This window comes from Elephas maximus, chromosome 25 (assembly GCF_024166365.1).
Source record: "Elephas maximus indicus isolate mEleMax1 chromosome 25, mEleMax1 primary haplotype, whole genome shotgun sequence".
NCBI lineage: Eukaryota > Metazoa > Chordata > Mammalia > Proboscidea > Elephantidae > Elephas > Elephas maximus.
In genome coordinates this window covers 25,680,843-25,693,657 of record NC_064843.1, presented here as the reverse complement: position 1 = coordinate 25,693,657, position 12,815 = coordinate 25,680,843, and the positions used below count along the sequence as shown (strand labels likewise).

The following is a 12,815-nucleotide window of genomic DNA, read 5'->3' as shown; positions in this document are numbered from 1 at the left end:
TATAGTACATTGAGACAGGTAAGTCCAGAAAGATGTGGTGAGCACTTCTAAGCATGCCAGGTTGGGGTGAGAGCTGACCCTGGAAAGACGGTGAGGAACAAGCTCAACAAGGGCCTCACATGCAAAGCTGAGGAGCTTCAGCCGTATGCCGAAAGCAACCAGAAGCCCTTCTGGGTTTTCCGCAGGCATGGGCATATCTGGGCCCCTCTGTTAGCTGTGTGCAAGGCAGGATGAAGGGGGCAGGTTAGGGCCAGTTAAGAGGCTAGTGAGGTCAGCCAGACAGGAAGGGATGAGCACCTGAATAAAGGTAGTGAAGGTGAGACTAGAGAGAAGGGGCTGGTGTGCATGAGTGGTGTTTAAGAGGACTGGTCACTGATCTATGTAGGGAATGAGCTAAAGGAATTGCAGTTGCTCTGTCAGAATTAGTGCAAAGGAAGCACGTCAGGCGAAGGACGATAGAGCGGGGAAGCAGACATCTGCATCATGCGCAAAGCTCTACGTTGAAGTGATTCTGGTGAATCGCTGCCGAAAGAAGAGGTTCCCGCCGCATATTTCATTAATGAAGTACATCCTTCAGTCTTAGGAACTAACTGTTCTAGGAGATCGATTAGAATCTTGTTTCTGTGGAATCAGTGTGAAGAATGTCTCCAGATGCATTCTGAAGGAATCTATATCTAAAACTCTACCTTTTAAAGTTTTACTTTTAAGTTCAGACTGTCCTCAGCACATTAAACAGGGATTGCTTCAGGACTGTGAACAAGGTTTAATAAATTTTGGGTTGTGGTTAGAGTGTCCTAAGATAACTTATAAATTTCTGATGATAAAAGTTGCACTAGAATGAGGAAAACCTTTTACATTTTCATCTGATTTAACCAAGAGAAGGCTGGACTATACTTTTTCAGATCACTGGATCTGGTCTTTTTACCTTTAGCATTTTTTCTTGATTGATTTAAATCTGTGGTTCTGACCCTCTGCATTCTCAAGTAACTGAGTGTCTAATTCTGTACCTTTTAATCCAGGATGTTGTTTTCCAATGGCTTACAACAGGGGACATCCACCTAAACCAGATTGACGCTGAGGACCCAGAGGTAGGAGACGGTGTGTCAGTAAAGAACTCTTAAATGAAAAATGGGTCCACCCTGTCAGCACCACTTTTAACAGTTCCAAGGGAATATATATCTGTCTTATCTTGTCTATAAGACAGGGGGAAAGAAATGATGCTTTTGGGGAATGAAGGCCCTGTTGGGAAAAAATCATAATACAGTAAGCAAGTTATATAATTAATTAGTTGGCCTAAACTAAACTCAGTATTTGTACAGAAATAATTCTTTCAGAAATATGAAAGAACAAATAATTTTTTATGAAGAAACAAAGATGATTAGAATTTAAGCTTTCAACTCGAGTTTTGTTGCCTTTAGAACTATTCTAAAGGCATTATGATAATATTTAGCAGACAAGGGAGAATGGCAAAGCTAGCGTTGGAATAGGAGCCTAATAACCTGCGTTCTAGGTCTGGCTCCATCACTAGCTCTCTGACCTTAAGCTTCTGTTCACCTTTTTTCGTCCTGGTTTTCTCATTTGTGAAATGAGACTAATACACCAAGACCTGTGCTATCTGCCTCACAGGATAACTGTGTGGCCTAAATAATAGATGTGAATGTACTTACTAAATGAAAAGGTGTAAAAAACACTCTATGCCTGTGAAAATTTCTGTTAACATTTATACTTACCAGGCACTGTATGTTACGTGTCACCACATAAATCATCCTATTTAATCATCACAATAGCACTATGATGTAGGTGGTCTTATTCCCATTTTCTAGAGGAAGAAACTGATATTCTGCAAGATTGCAGTGTGCTCAAATAGCAAGTAAGTGCAGAGCCAGAACCCAAACCCAAGACTCCCGATTCAAAGTCTACTTATTCTACAGCTGCTGCTTTGTTTCTTAAATTCCGAAATGTCAGGAAAAGGATTTCCTAGCCATGGATGGATGGAGACGGGTGAGAAGGCAATCTGAAATGGCTTATCCGATGACTGCTTCTTCCTGCAGCTGAGGATGTGATCTCCCAGAGGCTGATTTGTGTTCGGAAGCAGGAAAGCCCCAAGTCTACAGATACCTTCTATGGAAACATCAAACAAATGGATATTTTGCTTAAATTCCTCCTGAAAAGTGATAAAAGCCCCAAGAATAAAAGAAATGCAATACAGTGGGGAATTCGCTTTTCAGATCTCATAGGACCCAACTCTGAGTGGATGCATCTTTGGCAGCTGGCAGTCCTAGTTAGAGTGTCATGAGTCGAGGAAAGCAGCACTAAGGGATGTTTTGTGTGGCTGCCTCTATCATTCCTGCTTTCTAGTTGAGGAAACTGAAGTAAGTAAATTCTTCAAGGACCCTGTTTAAATAAATACGCGGCCGAGCCATTATTAACAGCCACCTACCCAAGTCAGGCTGATTCGTGAGCCTGTGCCTCTTCTACAACTCTGTTGCTCACTGTCTGCTGCACATGACACTGGACTAGGTCAGGAGGAAAGCACTAATGGAAATCCAGTGGATGTTAACTAAGGCCTTTCTGTAAAACGGTACAGTTTCACATATATACCAGATTGGAGACCTACTGAAAAATGTACTTTGAATCTTAAGGCTTTGGAAAGTGGAATGCTAGATCCAGTAACACTGCAAAGTAAGAAATTCTGAAATCCTGAACTTCCCAAGTTTGATTTCAGATCAAATCTTGTTATACGGAATGGTTTTCAAACCCAGCCAATGGCTCAATTTCAAATAGTATTTAATAAAAGAAAATGGTTGCTCAATAGAGGTTAAGAATTTGCGTTACAAGTTTTAACCTCAAAATCTGTCAGGAAGTCATGAAAACCGGTGGTTCTTGGAACATGCTTTTGTTTTTGTCCAGTCATCTAAGGCCCTGGTACTTTTCTGAACCAGGACTTTGTAGAAGGCCTCTGTGCAGAAAGATAAGAGAATCAGCCTTGGGATTTCTGGGGTTGCTGGCCCGTTACTGAGCTCTGTGTTGTCTTCTGGGTGTGTGGCCTAGTGCAGTCAGTGCCCTGCTACTTGTCCTCACCTACAATTCACTGTCATATGAGAGGGAAAACAAGCAGATGTTGCTGAGAAGGGCATTTGTTTATTTATGTGCCTTCATTGTTTCTTGTCTTAAAAAAGAGCTTGAGGATTGGGGACTTTCTGACCCATGGGATAAAGAAATAAGTTAGCCTGTTTGTCTTGACTTTGTATTATTCTTGTGTTGCCCAGGTATGTCTCCTCAGATGCTGGAACTAGAGAATGTAGAACAGTATGTTGCAGGTGACTTCAGAAGACCTATTTTTTTTGGTGCTTTAGGTGAAAGTTTACAGCTCAAGTTAGTTTCTCATACAAAAATATATACACACATTGTTACGTGACCCTAGTTGCTCTCCCTATAATGTGACTGCACATTCCTCCTTTCCACCCCGGATTTCCCGTGTCCATTCATCCAGCTTCTGTCCCTTCCTGCCTTCTCATCTTGCCTCTGGACAGGAGCTTCCCATTTATCTACTTGAACTAAGAAGTACACTCTTCACGAGTATCATTTTATGTCTTATAGTCCAGTCTATTCTTTGTCTGAAGAGTTGGCTTTGGGAGTGGTTTTAGTTCTGGGTTAACAGACAGTCCAGGGGCCATATCTTCTGGGGTTCCTCCAGTCTCAGTCAGACCATTAAGTTTGGTCTTTTTACTAGAATTTGAGTTCTGCAGCCCACTTTTCTCCTGCTCTGTCAGCGACTCTGTTGTGTTCCCTCTCAGGGCGGTCATTGATGGTAACTGAGCACCATCTGGTTCTTCTGGTCTTAGGCTGATGGAGTCTCTGGTTTATGTGGCCCATTTTGTCTCTTGGGCTAATATTTTCCTTGTGTCTTTGGTGTTCGTCATTCTCCTTTGCTCCAGGTGGGTTGGAATCAATTGACGCATCTTAGATGGCCACTCACTAGCTTTTAAGACCCCAGATGCCACTCACCAAAGTGGGATGCAGAACATTGTAATAAACTTTCTTATGCTAGTTGACCTATATGTCCCCCAAAACCATGGCCTCCAGACCCCCACCTCTGCTACACTGTCCCTCAAAGTGTCTGGAAACTTCTTAGCTTTTGAGAATACCTATTTTTAAACTACTACCAAGTTGGCCTTATTGGAAACAAGGCTAAATGCAATTCCTAGAGCCAATTAGAAATAAACTTCTTGTGAGCATGCACTTATTAAATTTAATATATTTCTTGAGTAGGTAATACATTCACATAGTTCAGCAGTCAAAAGCTCACAGTGACGTTTTCTATCTTTGCCCAGCTACTTTGTTCCCCACTCCAGTGACAACAATCTTAGCAGTTTCTTGTATATTCTTTCAGAGTTATTTTATACATACATAAGCAAATGTGTGTTTTAAGACTGTATATTCACTGTTTGAATGTACTGTACTGTATTTGACCAGTCTTCTGTTGATGGACACTTGGTTTTCCTGTCTTTTACTGTTACCAGCACACAGCATATATCAGCAGGGGCTCTCGGCAATGCTGGACTTATGTCCTGGGCTAGGTGAGAAGTGTTGGGAGGGGCTATCTGTGCTGGGGTCACAGGCAGGTCAGACATATAGTAGAAGAGAAAGAAGAGTATGTGGGCCAGATGCTGGTGGGTGGGTAGATACTGTTGTGGGAGCTTATGGACTTCACGATTGCCTCGATTTTCTCAGCGAAATAGAAAATAAGGTCTCCAGCTAAAACTGAGGAAGGGAAAATTGTTTCAGATATGTGAAATGACAAAAGGAAATTATTGCCTAGGAAAGCAGGGGAGTAAATGGGTTAGGGAAGTACGAAGTGATTGCAGAGCACCCTCAAGATCATGGTCATGAAATGAGGGGGAGACCATTCAGCGTGGCTGTGTGTTTCCTCAGCTGTGTCGAGTTGTGTGTATGCAGTTATGGGGTAATTGGAGAGTTGGATTTAGCCAGCACGGGGGTTTATCCAAGTGAGTTCTGTCCGTCTTTCCACATAAGGTTGGTTATTTAAAGTTTCGTTGCCAACGATCAGGAACAGTGAAATCTCTTGGCAAGAGAGTGTAAATACTGTGGATTTAGACCTGAGACAGTGGAGATGTAACAGAATAAATTCTTAATCCTGCCCTGCTGAAAGGAACCCTCTTGTGGCTTTCAGATTTCCGACTACATGATGCTGCCCGACACAGCCACCCTGTCAGAGCGGCTTCGAGTGTGTCTGCAGGAGGGCGATGAGAACCCACGGGACTTTACCACCCTCTTCGACCTGTCCATTTACCAGCTGGATACCACCTCCCTCCCCAAGGTCATCAAGTCAGTACCCCTGGCTCTTGAGCAGCACTGCACTCCGTTCTGATTGTTTGGTTTGAAAACATGAGCCTGGGGATAGGAGTTAGGGTCACGTCAGATGTGGCATGCAAAACATTAATCAGACCTTTGATGAGGTCAACAAAGACCGCTGATAAAATGGGAGGACCAGGGAATTCATGCAGAGGAAACAGCTGGCAGTTATTAGCCCCAGCTGAGTTCTAGGCTCTGTATCAGGCATTTGCTCCTTCCTATTTGCCTGAGACTTTCATGGTTTTAGAACAGAAGGTTTCACATTCCAGGAACCTCCTCAGTAAGCTGCGATGGTTGGGTCACCCTACAGGGGCTCCACATTGTTGTTCATTTATTACATTCACTAGTCCTCTGAGTTACTAGCCTCATCTCAGATGGGGAAACTGAGGTGTAAAGAAGAGACTTCCAAGCCAGTGCTTTCCTTTGTTTTATTGCCTGCATTGTTGTTGATGTTTCCCATCCCTAATGACAGGGACAGTAAGTACCATTTTTGAGCCCCTTTGACCTGACATAAGATCTCCATCATCTGGATAAACCAAAGGCTGAGGCACAGCTGCAGATGACTCACTTTCTACCCCTGCATTTACATTCAGGTTCAAGACTTAGTGAGCATCTGTCATGCCAGATAACTCTGCCTGAAGTTTATGGTTTCATGGAGAAAACAGACAAAAGTTGTGAAACAAAGTTATTATATAAATGCTGAATGTGAAGTATAAACTAGAGGCCATGGGCATAATGAAGAAAGAGAATTTGATTCTTACTGGGGTGGGCAGAGAAGGCTTTATGGAAAAGGTGCGTTTTAGCTGAGCATTGATTATTTCATTGTTTCTTAGGGGCCTTTTGTCTGCTTGGCATCATGCTGGCTGCTGAGCTTTGAGGGGTGAGAAGGATTTCAGGAGCTGGGTGGGGACACAGAGAGAGAGCATTTGCAATGAGGTCACTGCCTGAGCAAGTCCCAGACAGTTGCATATGCAAGGCGGGTCCCAGCAAGGGCACAGCCTGAGGATCAGGGCCAAGGCCAGACCTCTGGAGGGGGACTTGACTGAATCTGTGTTTCAGAAAAGCAACCACAACCATTTCTTTTTTTCACAGCCATTTCTTACAGCAGTTCATAGAATTAACTGGAATAAGGAAAAAATAGTGGTGAAGAAACCAGCTGGGAGACTATTGCTGCAGACCAAGAGGGTGGAAAAGGTGGATCTAGTAAGGGTAGTAGCATGGTTCTGAGACATGTCTTGGGGGAAAGCATCTACAGGGCCTGAGCGACGGGAAGCTGTGGAGACGTCAGGGAGGCAACCAGTGATGCTGTTAGCTGGCACTGAGAATGCAGGAAGAGGGAAGATAGATGAGTTCTTTTCTGGGCAGTCTTAGTCTAATGTGGCTGACATTTCCCTGTGAGGATGTGCAGCTGGAACTACAGGTTCAGAGGTGAAGACTAGGTAAAGCAGTTAGTGAAGCTCTGGCAAGGACTGGGGCGATACAGGGACCACACTAGAGACAGCCCTGACAGCTGCCGGTACCTGAAAGGCAGGAGAAAGAGGAGGCCTGGGACAGAAACAGGGAAAGCAGCTAGAGGCACAGGACAGTGCCTGTGGGGGAGAAATGGCCAGAAGCCAAGGGAGGAGAGCTGACACAGAAGCAGGGTGGCCCAGAGAGGAGGGGCCGCAGGGTTCATCTTCCCCTTTTCTAACTGTTAGATTTCAGTAGAGTTTGTTTAGCTTGTCTTCCTTTCCCACTGCACTGTAAACCTGAGGGCGGAAACCATGTCTCGTTCACTGTTGAATCCTCAGTGCCTAAGGCAGGGCCCAGTACTTACGGCAGTCAGTAAAGATGCGTGGAATTAACGAACATGCTGCCACTCTTCCTTTGCACTGCTTACCCATCCATCCATCCATTCATCTGCCAAGGACTGTTTCAGGCTTTTGGGATACTTCAGGGAACTAAGCAGCACAGTTCTGTCCCATTTCGGAGCTTATTTTCTAGGAAGGAGATAAATGGTTTCCTTATAGGGTTGCTATGAGTCGGGATCAACTCGATGGCAATGGGGTTTATGTGGTGCTCTTAGGTATTTTTATTTGCTAGTAACATCATTTGAAAGCAGTTTCTCTTTTTTTTTTTTTTTTGAGTAAAAATTTAGTTAGGCTTTAAATATTTGTCAGCTTTTTTTTTTTTTTTTTTTTATAGGGTGTTGCTCTGAAGTAACAATTTCTTATCAATACCTGCTGGGTGTCAAGTAGAGATAGACAGTATAGGTCCCCTGCCCTGAGTTCATGGTCTGGTGGATTGGAGGTTGATGTATAGGGTGATGAAAATGCAGTGCCAGAGTGTTCTGGAAATATATAGCTTAGCCCCATTTCACAGATTTGTATTTTGCTTTGGCATTTATTCTCATTCTCCAAACAGATCCACCTCCTAAATTAAATTTTGCTGGGTTTTAAGATTAGTTTCTCCACCCACTTCCCACCCCCACCAGGCACCTGTTGGCTACTGGTAGGAGGAAGATTTGATGGTGAGCTGAGTGGAGGAAGGGAAGACTTACTGGAGTAAAGCATTTGTTTCAAACATTCAGCTCCATGTGGGGGCACAAAGCAGAAAATCACCATGGGGATGGCCTCAGCAGCAGAGTTCTGTGTGTGCAGGTGGTGGGGAACTCGAGTCTGAAACGGCTTCTAATGACATTCTGCCTTCCAGGTAGACTGAGTCATGAAACTTCTGGTTGGCAGGGATTGGTCAGGTCTGAGTTCTGATCATGGCTCTGTTACCTCTTAGCCATTTGATCTTGGGAAGCTACCAGAGTCTCTACACCTCAGTTTCCTCTTCTGTAAGAGAGTATACTCATTTTCTAGGGTTGTTTTGAGGATTAAATAAGTATGAGTGCCTAGCACAGAGTCGGCACAACATGTGGCAGATAGTAGGTACTTGATAAAAGTTATCTCTTCCCTCCTTGGGAATCTTCCATTCATTGCTAGGAAATAGTCTCCCCAAGTATCTGGGAACAGTGGAGGAGATGACAGCAATAAGCTCAGCAAATAGCCTTTCTGTAGTCACAGTCCTCACTCCTGTCTTTCTTTTTCCCTCACTTCTTTCTGAAATCATTCATACATAGAAGCTGGTATGAACTTTGTCCACACCCACTGGCATTTGCTTTTTCTGCTTAATTTTGAAAGATGACAGTTTATATAAAATTTTAGTTGGGTGAGTATATTTTAATTCACTCACTCAATTAGATGTGTTGCATTGGAAAAATATGCTGCAAAAGACCCCTTTAAAGTGTTAAAAAGCAAAGATGTTACTTGGAGGACTGAGGTGCACCTGACCCAAGCCATGCTATTTTCAGTCACCTCACATGCATGTGAAAGCTGGATAATGAATACGAAAGACTGAAAAATTGATGCCTTTGAATTTTGGTGTTGGCGAAGAATGTAGAATACACCATGGGCTGCCAGAAGAACATACAAGTCTGTCTTGGAAGAAGTACAGCCAGAATGCTCCTTAGAAGAAAGGATGGCGAGACTTCGTCTCATGTACTTTGGACATGTTATCAGGAGGGATCAGTCCCTGGAGAAGGACATCATGCTTGGTAAAGTAGAGGGTCAGTGAAAAAGATGAAGACCCTTGAGATGGATTGACACAGTGGCTGCAACGATGGGCTCAAACATAGCAATGATTGTGAGGATGTCACAGGACTAAGCAGTGTTTTGTTGTATTGTACATAGGGTCGCTATGACCCAGAATCGACTTGATGGCATCTAACAATACCATATTTTAATTTGTCCCATTCCTAGAGGAGTTCAGCCAGCTTATAAAAATAAGTACAATGCAAAAGGATAAAATGACTATCTGAGAGAACGGAGGCAAAAGGAAAGCCAGAGTAGAACAGTAGCAGGGGTAAGATTAGCATTTAACTCTGTAACCTCATTGCTGCAGCCACTCTGGCTGCCCTGCTGTTCTTTGACCCTTCTGCCTGTTCTCCTTGCTCTTGCCCCTGCCTGGAGCACTTTTGTAGATAACAGCATGGCTTGCTCCCTCCCTGTATTCAGGGTTTCTCTGACCAGCAACACTTCCTTTGCCCTCCCTGTCTCCTGATTTGTTTTTCCTCTTAGTACTTATTGATACCTGGCATCTTGTTTTTTGTTCCTTCATTTATTGTGTCTCTCCTCCACTAGAAAGTAAATTCCACCAGGGCAGGGACTTGGTCTCTTTTTGTCACTGCTGCTGCACTCCTGGTGGGTAAAACTACCTGGTACCTAGTAGACATTTGGTAAATATTGGTTGTGTGCATGAGCACAGAGAAGTGCATATCATATAGATCTGTTCAATTGCCAGAAGCCGACTTCAGATTAACTCCTATTTCTTGATGGTGGAAACAAATACAGAAACACAGTGAGTTACAAGATTTAGTGTGCCATTGGGTAAGACAACAAACCTATTTAGGAGAAGCCTGATATGAAACTTGAAATTTTTCCTTTGACGTCCCGATAAGTAATACTGTGTGATACAGTGGAAAGGATTCCTGATAGGACCACTACATTATCTATAACAGCACATTTTTGTAAATTTTTCTGTAATAGTGCTGAGTCACATTATTTGATGGAGAACCACACTGTGTGGTCAGTTAGACATGCTTTGTCACTATGTCTCATCTTGATCCCTTCTTTACTGTTTAATTATTAACACAGGGCTCATGAACAGCTAAATGTGAAGCATGAACCTCTGCAGCTCATCCAACCTCAGTTTGAGACACCGCTACCAGCCCTGCAGCCAGCTGTGAGTAGGTGTGCTCGAGGGACTGTTAACTGCAGAACGCTTCTGTTCGCCCTTCCCTTGCTAGCTGGGCCCTTCACTGTGGATCCGCCCCTATAGAGAGCTTAGATTTGTGATAAAGTCACATTTCATGTACTTGCCCAAAGGCTAACTTTGGACTTTAATCTCAGTTTAAGCTGCCACTGATATCTTAACACTGACTAAATTTAGAAACTTATTTTAAAACAAAATGGCACAAACCCTGGAGGTAAACAAGCATCTCCACCCTTTCTTCACTCACTGTTGGGGTCTAGGTAGTTACCTAGGTGGTTTGAGTGCCCAGGCCTCTTGGGTTTCCTTTTGTCCTCTTACATAAGAGATAGGTGGTTCTCAGACTTTAGTGTGCACAAGGATTATGTTTCAAGGTTGTAAATGTAAAACTATGTGTTTTTTTTGTAATTTTATAGATTATTTAAAGGGTTTTTCAAAAGTAATTTTGATGATTCATGATTTGCACTTTTTGTACTGAGTAGATCAGAAACTCCGGGAAAGAGGAGACTCTACTGATCTGTGAATAGTTGCTGGGTTGGATGGATGAGTGGGCGGGGCTCCCGGTCTCAGCAGAGTGCACCAGTTGCCTGTGGCGCTCATGTGACAGCACCATTCAGGGCCCTGCATTTTAAACTGAGCTGCAGAGCAGCAGTGAGTGTGGAAATCCTGTGTATGAACTAGCCTGCTTTTTTTCTGTGATAGAACCTGCTGACATTTACACTGAAAATTATTTTATTTTTTGGCTCTTAAAAAAAATTTTATTGTGCTTTAAGTGAAAGTTTACAAATCAAGTCAGTCTCTCATACAAAAATTTATATACACTTTGCTATACATTCCTAGTTGCTCTCCCTCTAACGAGACAGCGCACTCCTCTCCACCCTGTATTTCCGTGTCCGTTCAGCCAGCTTCTGTCCCCCTCTGCTTTCACATCTCCTCTCCAGGCAGGAGCTACCCACATAGTCTCACGTGTCTACTTGGTCCAGTAGGCTCATTCCTTACCAGTATCATTTGCTATCTTATAATCCAGTCCAATCCCTGTCTGAAGAGTTGGCTTTGGGAATAGTTCCTGTCTTGGGCTAAGAGAAGGTCTGGGGACCATGGACTCCAGGGCCCTTCTAGTCTCAGACCATTAAGTCTGGTCTTTTTATGAGAATTTGAGGTCTGCATCCCACTGTTCTCCTGCGCCTTCAGGGATTCTCTGTTGTGTTCCCTGTCATGGCAGTCATTGGTTGTCGCCCGGCACCATCTAGTTCTGGTCTCAGGCTGACGTAGTCTCTGATTGATGTGGCCGTTTCTGTCTCTGGGGCTCATAATTACCTTGTGTCTTTGGTGTTCTTCATTTTCCTTTGCTCCATGTGGGTTGAGACCAATTGATGCATCTTAGATGGCTGCTTGCTAGCTTTTAAGACCCCAGACGCCACTCTCCAAAACGGGATGCAGAATGTTTTCTGAATAGATTTTATTATGCTAGTTGACCTAGATGTCCCATGAAACCATGGACCCCAAACCCCTGCCTCTGCTACGCCGGCCTTTGAAGTGTTTGGTTTATTCAGGAAACTTCTTTGCTTTTGGTTTAGTCCAGTTGTGCTGACCTCTCCTGTATTGTATGTTGTCTTTCCCTTTACCCTAAATTAGTTCTTGTCTACTATCTAATCAGTGAATCTCCCTTTCCTTCCCTCCTTCCCTCCCCCGTCTCGTAACCATCAAAGAATATTTTCTTCTCTGTTTAAACTATTTCTCAAGTTCTTATTATAGTGGTCTCATACAATATTTGCACTTTTGCAACTGACTAATTTCACTCAGCATAATGTCTTCCAGATTCCTCCATGTTATGAAATGTTTCACAGATTCATTATTGTTCTTTATCGATGTGTAGTATTCCATTGTGTGAATATACCATAATTTATTTATCCGTTCATCCGTTGATGGGCACCTTGGTTGCTTCCATCTTTTTACGCTGTGAAAATTATTGATGATTAGGGGACATGTGAAGATTTTACAGGCGAACAGTGTTAACATTTATTTCATGCTGTACAGGTTACTGGGAGTTTTCATGTTACTATATTTACTCTTCACAGTAAGCTTGTAGTTATTATCCCCATTTTACTGACAGAGAAACCATTTGCCTATTGTCACATACAGCTCGTAAGTGGTAGAACTGGTTTCATGCTAGTGATGTACCGAAGCCAGTTTACCCTGGTTTATAAGAGCTGATTGTTAAATTTTCAGGAATGTTATGAGCCAGGTGGCTTCATCTTGGTAGTTTGAAATTGGCCATGGTAGGAGTGTTTGTAACACAGAAACTGGCAAATGCTACAGATCAGGCCTTTTGTTTTCTTTTGAGGGCTGGTGGTAATAAAACATTTACCAGCACTATTGGGTCACACTGTGAAATCAGACTCCCAAGTTTAGCACCTTCTACACTAATCTACATCTGCCTCCCCAGATAATTTCTGTACCTAAGGAATTCATGATTAAATAAGAAACAAGTTGTATAATCAGATATTACACAAACCTAAGTCCTAAGCTTTGCACCCTTGAGTTAATTGGCATTGATACGTCAGTCCAGTCGGTATAGTGATGTAGTTAGAGCTGGTTCTGCTTGGTTGCTTACAAAGGGCTAGTAGTCTTCTTGGTGTGGGTCT

At 43.1% G+C, this 12,815-nt stretch overlaps 1 protein-coding gene across 3 annotated transcripts in view; it reads left to right on the top strand.

The window, feature by feature from the left end:
- IFT52 (intraflagellar transport 52) overlaps positions 1-12,815 on the top strand; it is a 38,726-nt gene that overhangs the window by 20,853 nt on the left and 5,058 nt on the right. The window contains exons 9-11 of one of the 3 annotated variants that reach the window (XM_049869162.1): positions 1,020-1,088; positions 5,195-5,349; positions 10,056-10,143. In XM_049869162.1, coding sequence (XP_049725119.1) covers positions 1,020-1,088; positions 5,195-5,349; positions 10,056-10,143 — 312 coding nt within the window. The remainder of the gene's footprint in view (positions 1-1,019; positions 1,089-5,194; positions 5,350-10,055; positions 10,144-12,815) is intronic. The other 2 variants (XM_049869163.1, XM_049869164.1) reach the window with 2 other exon arrangements.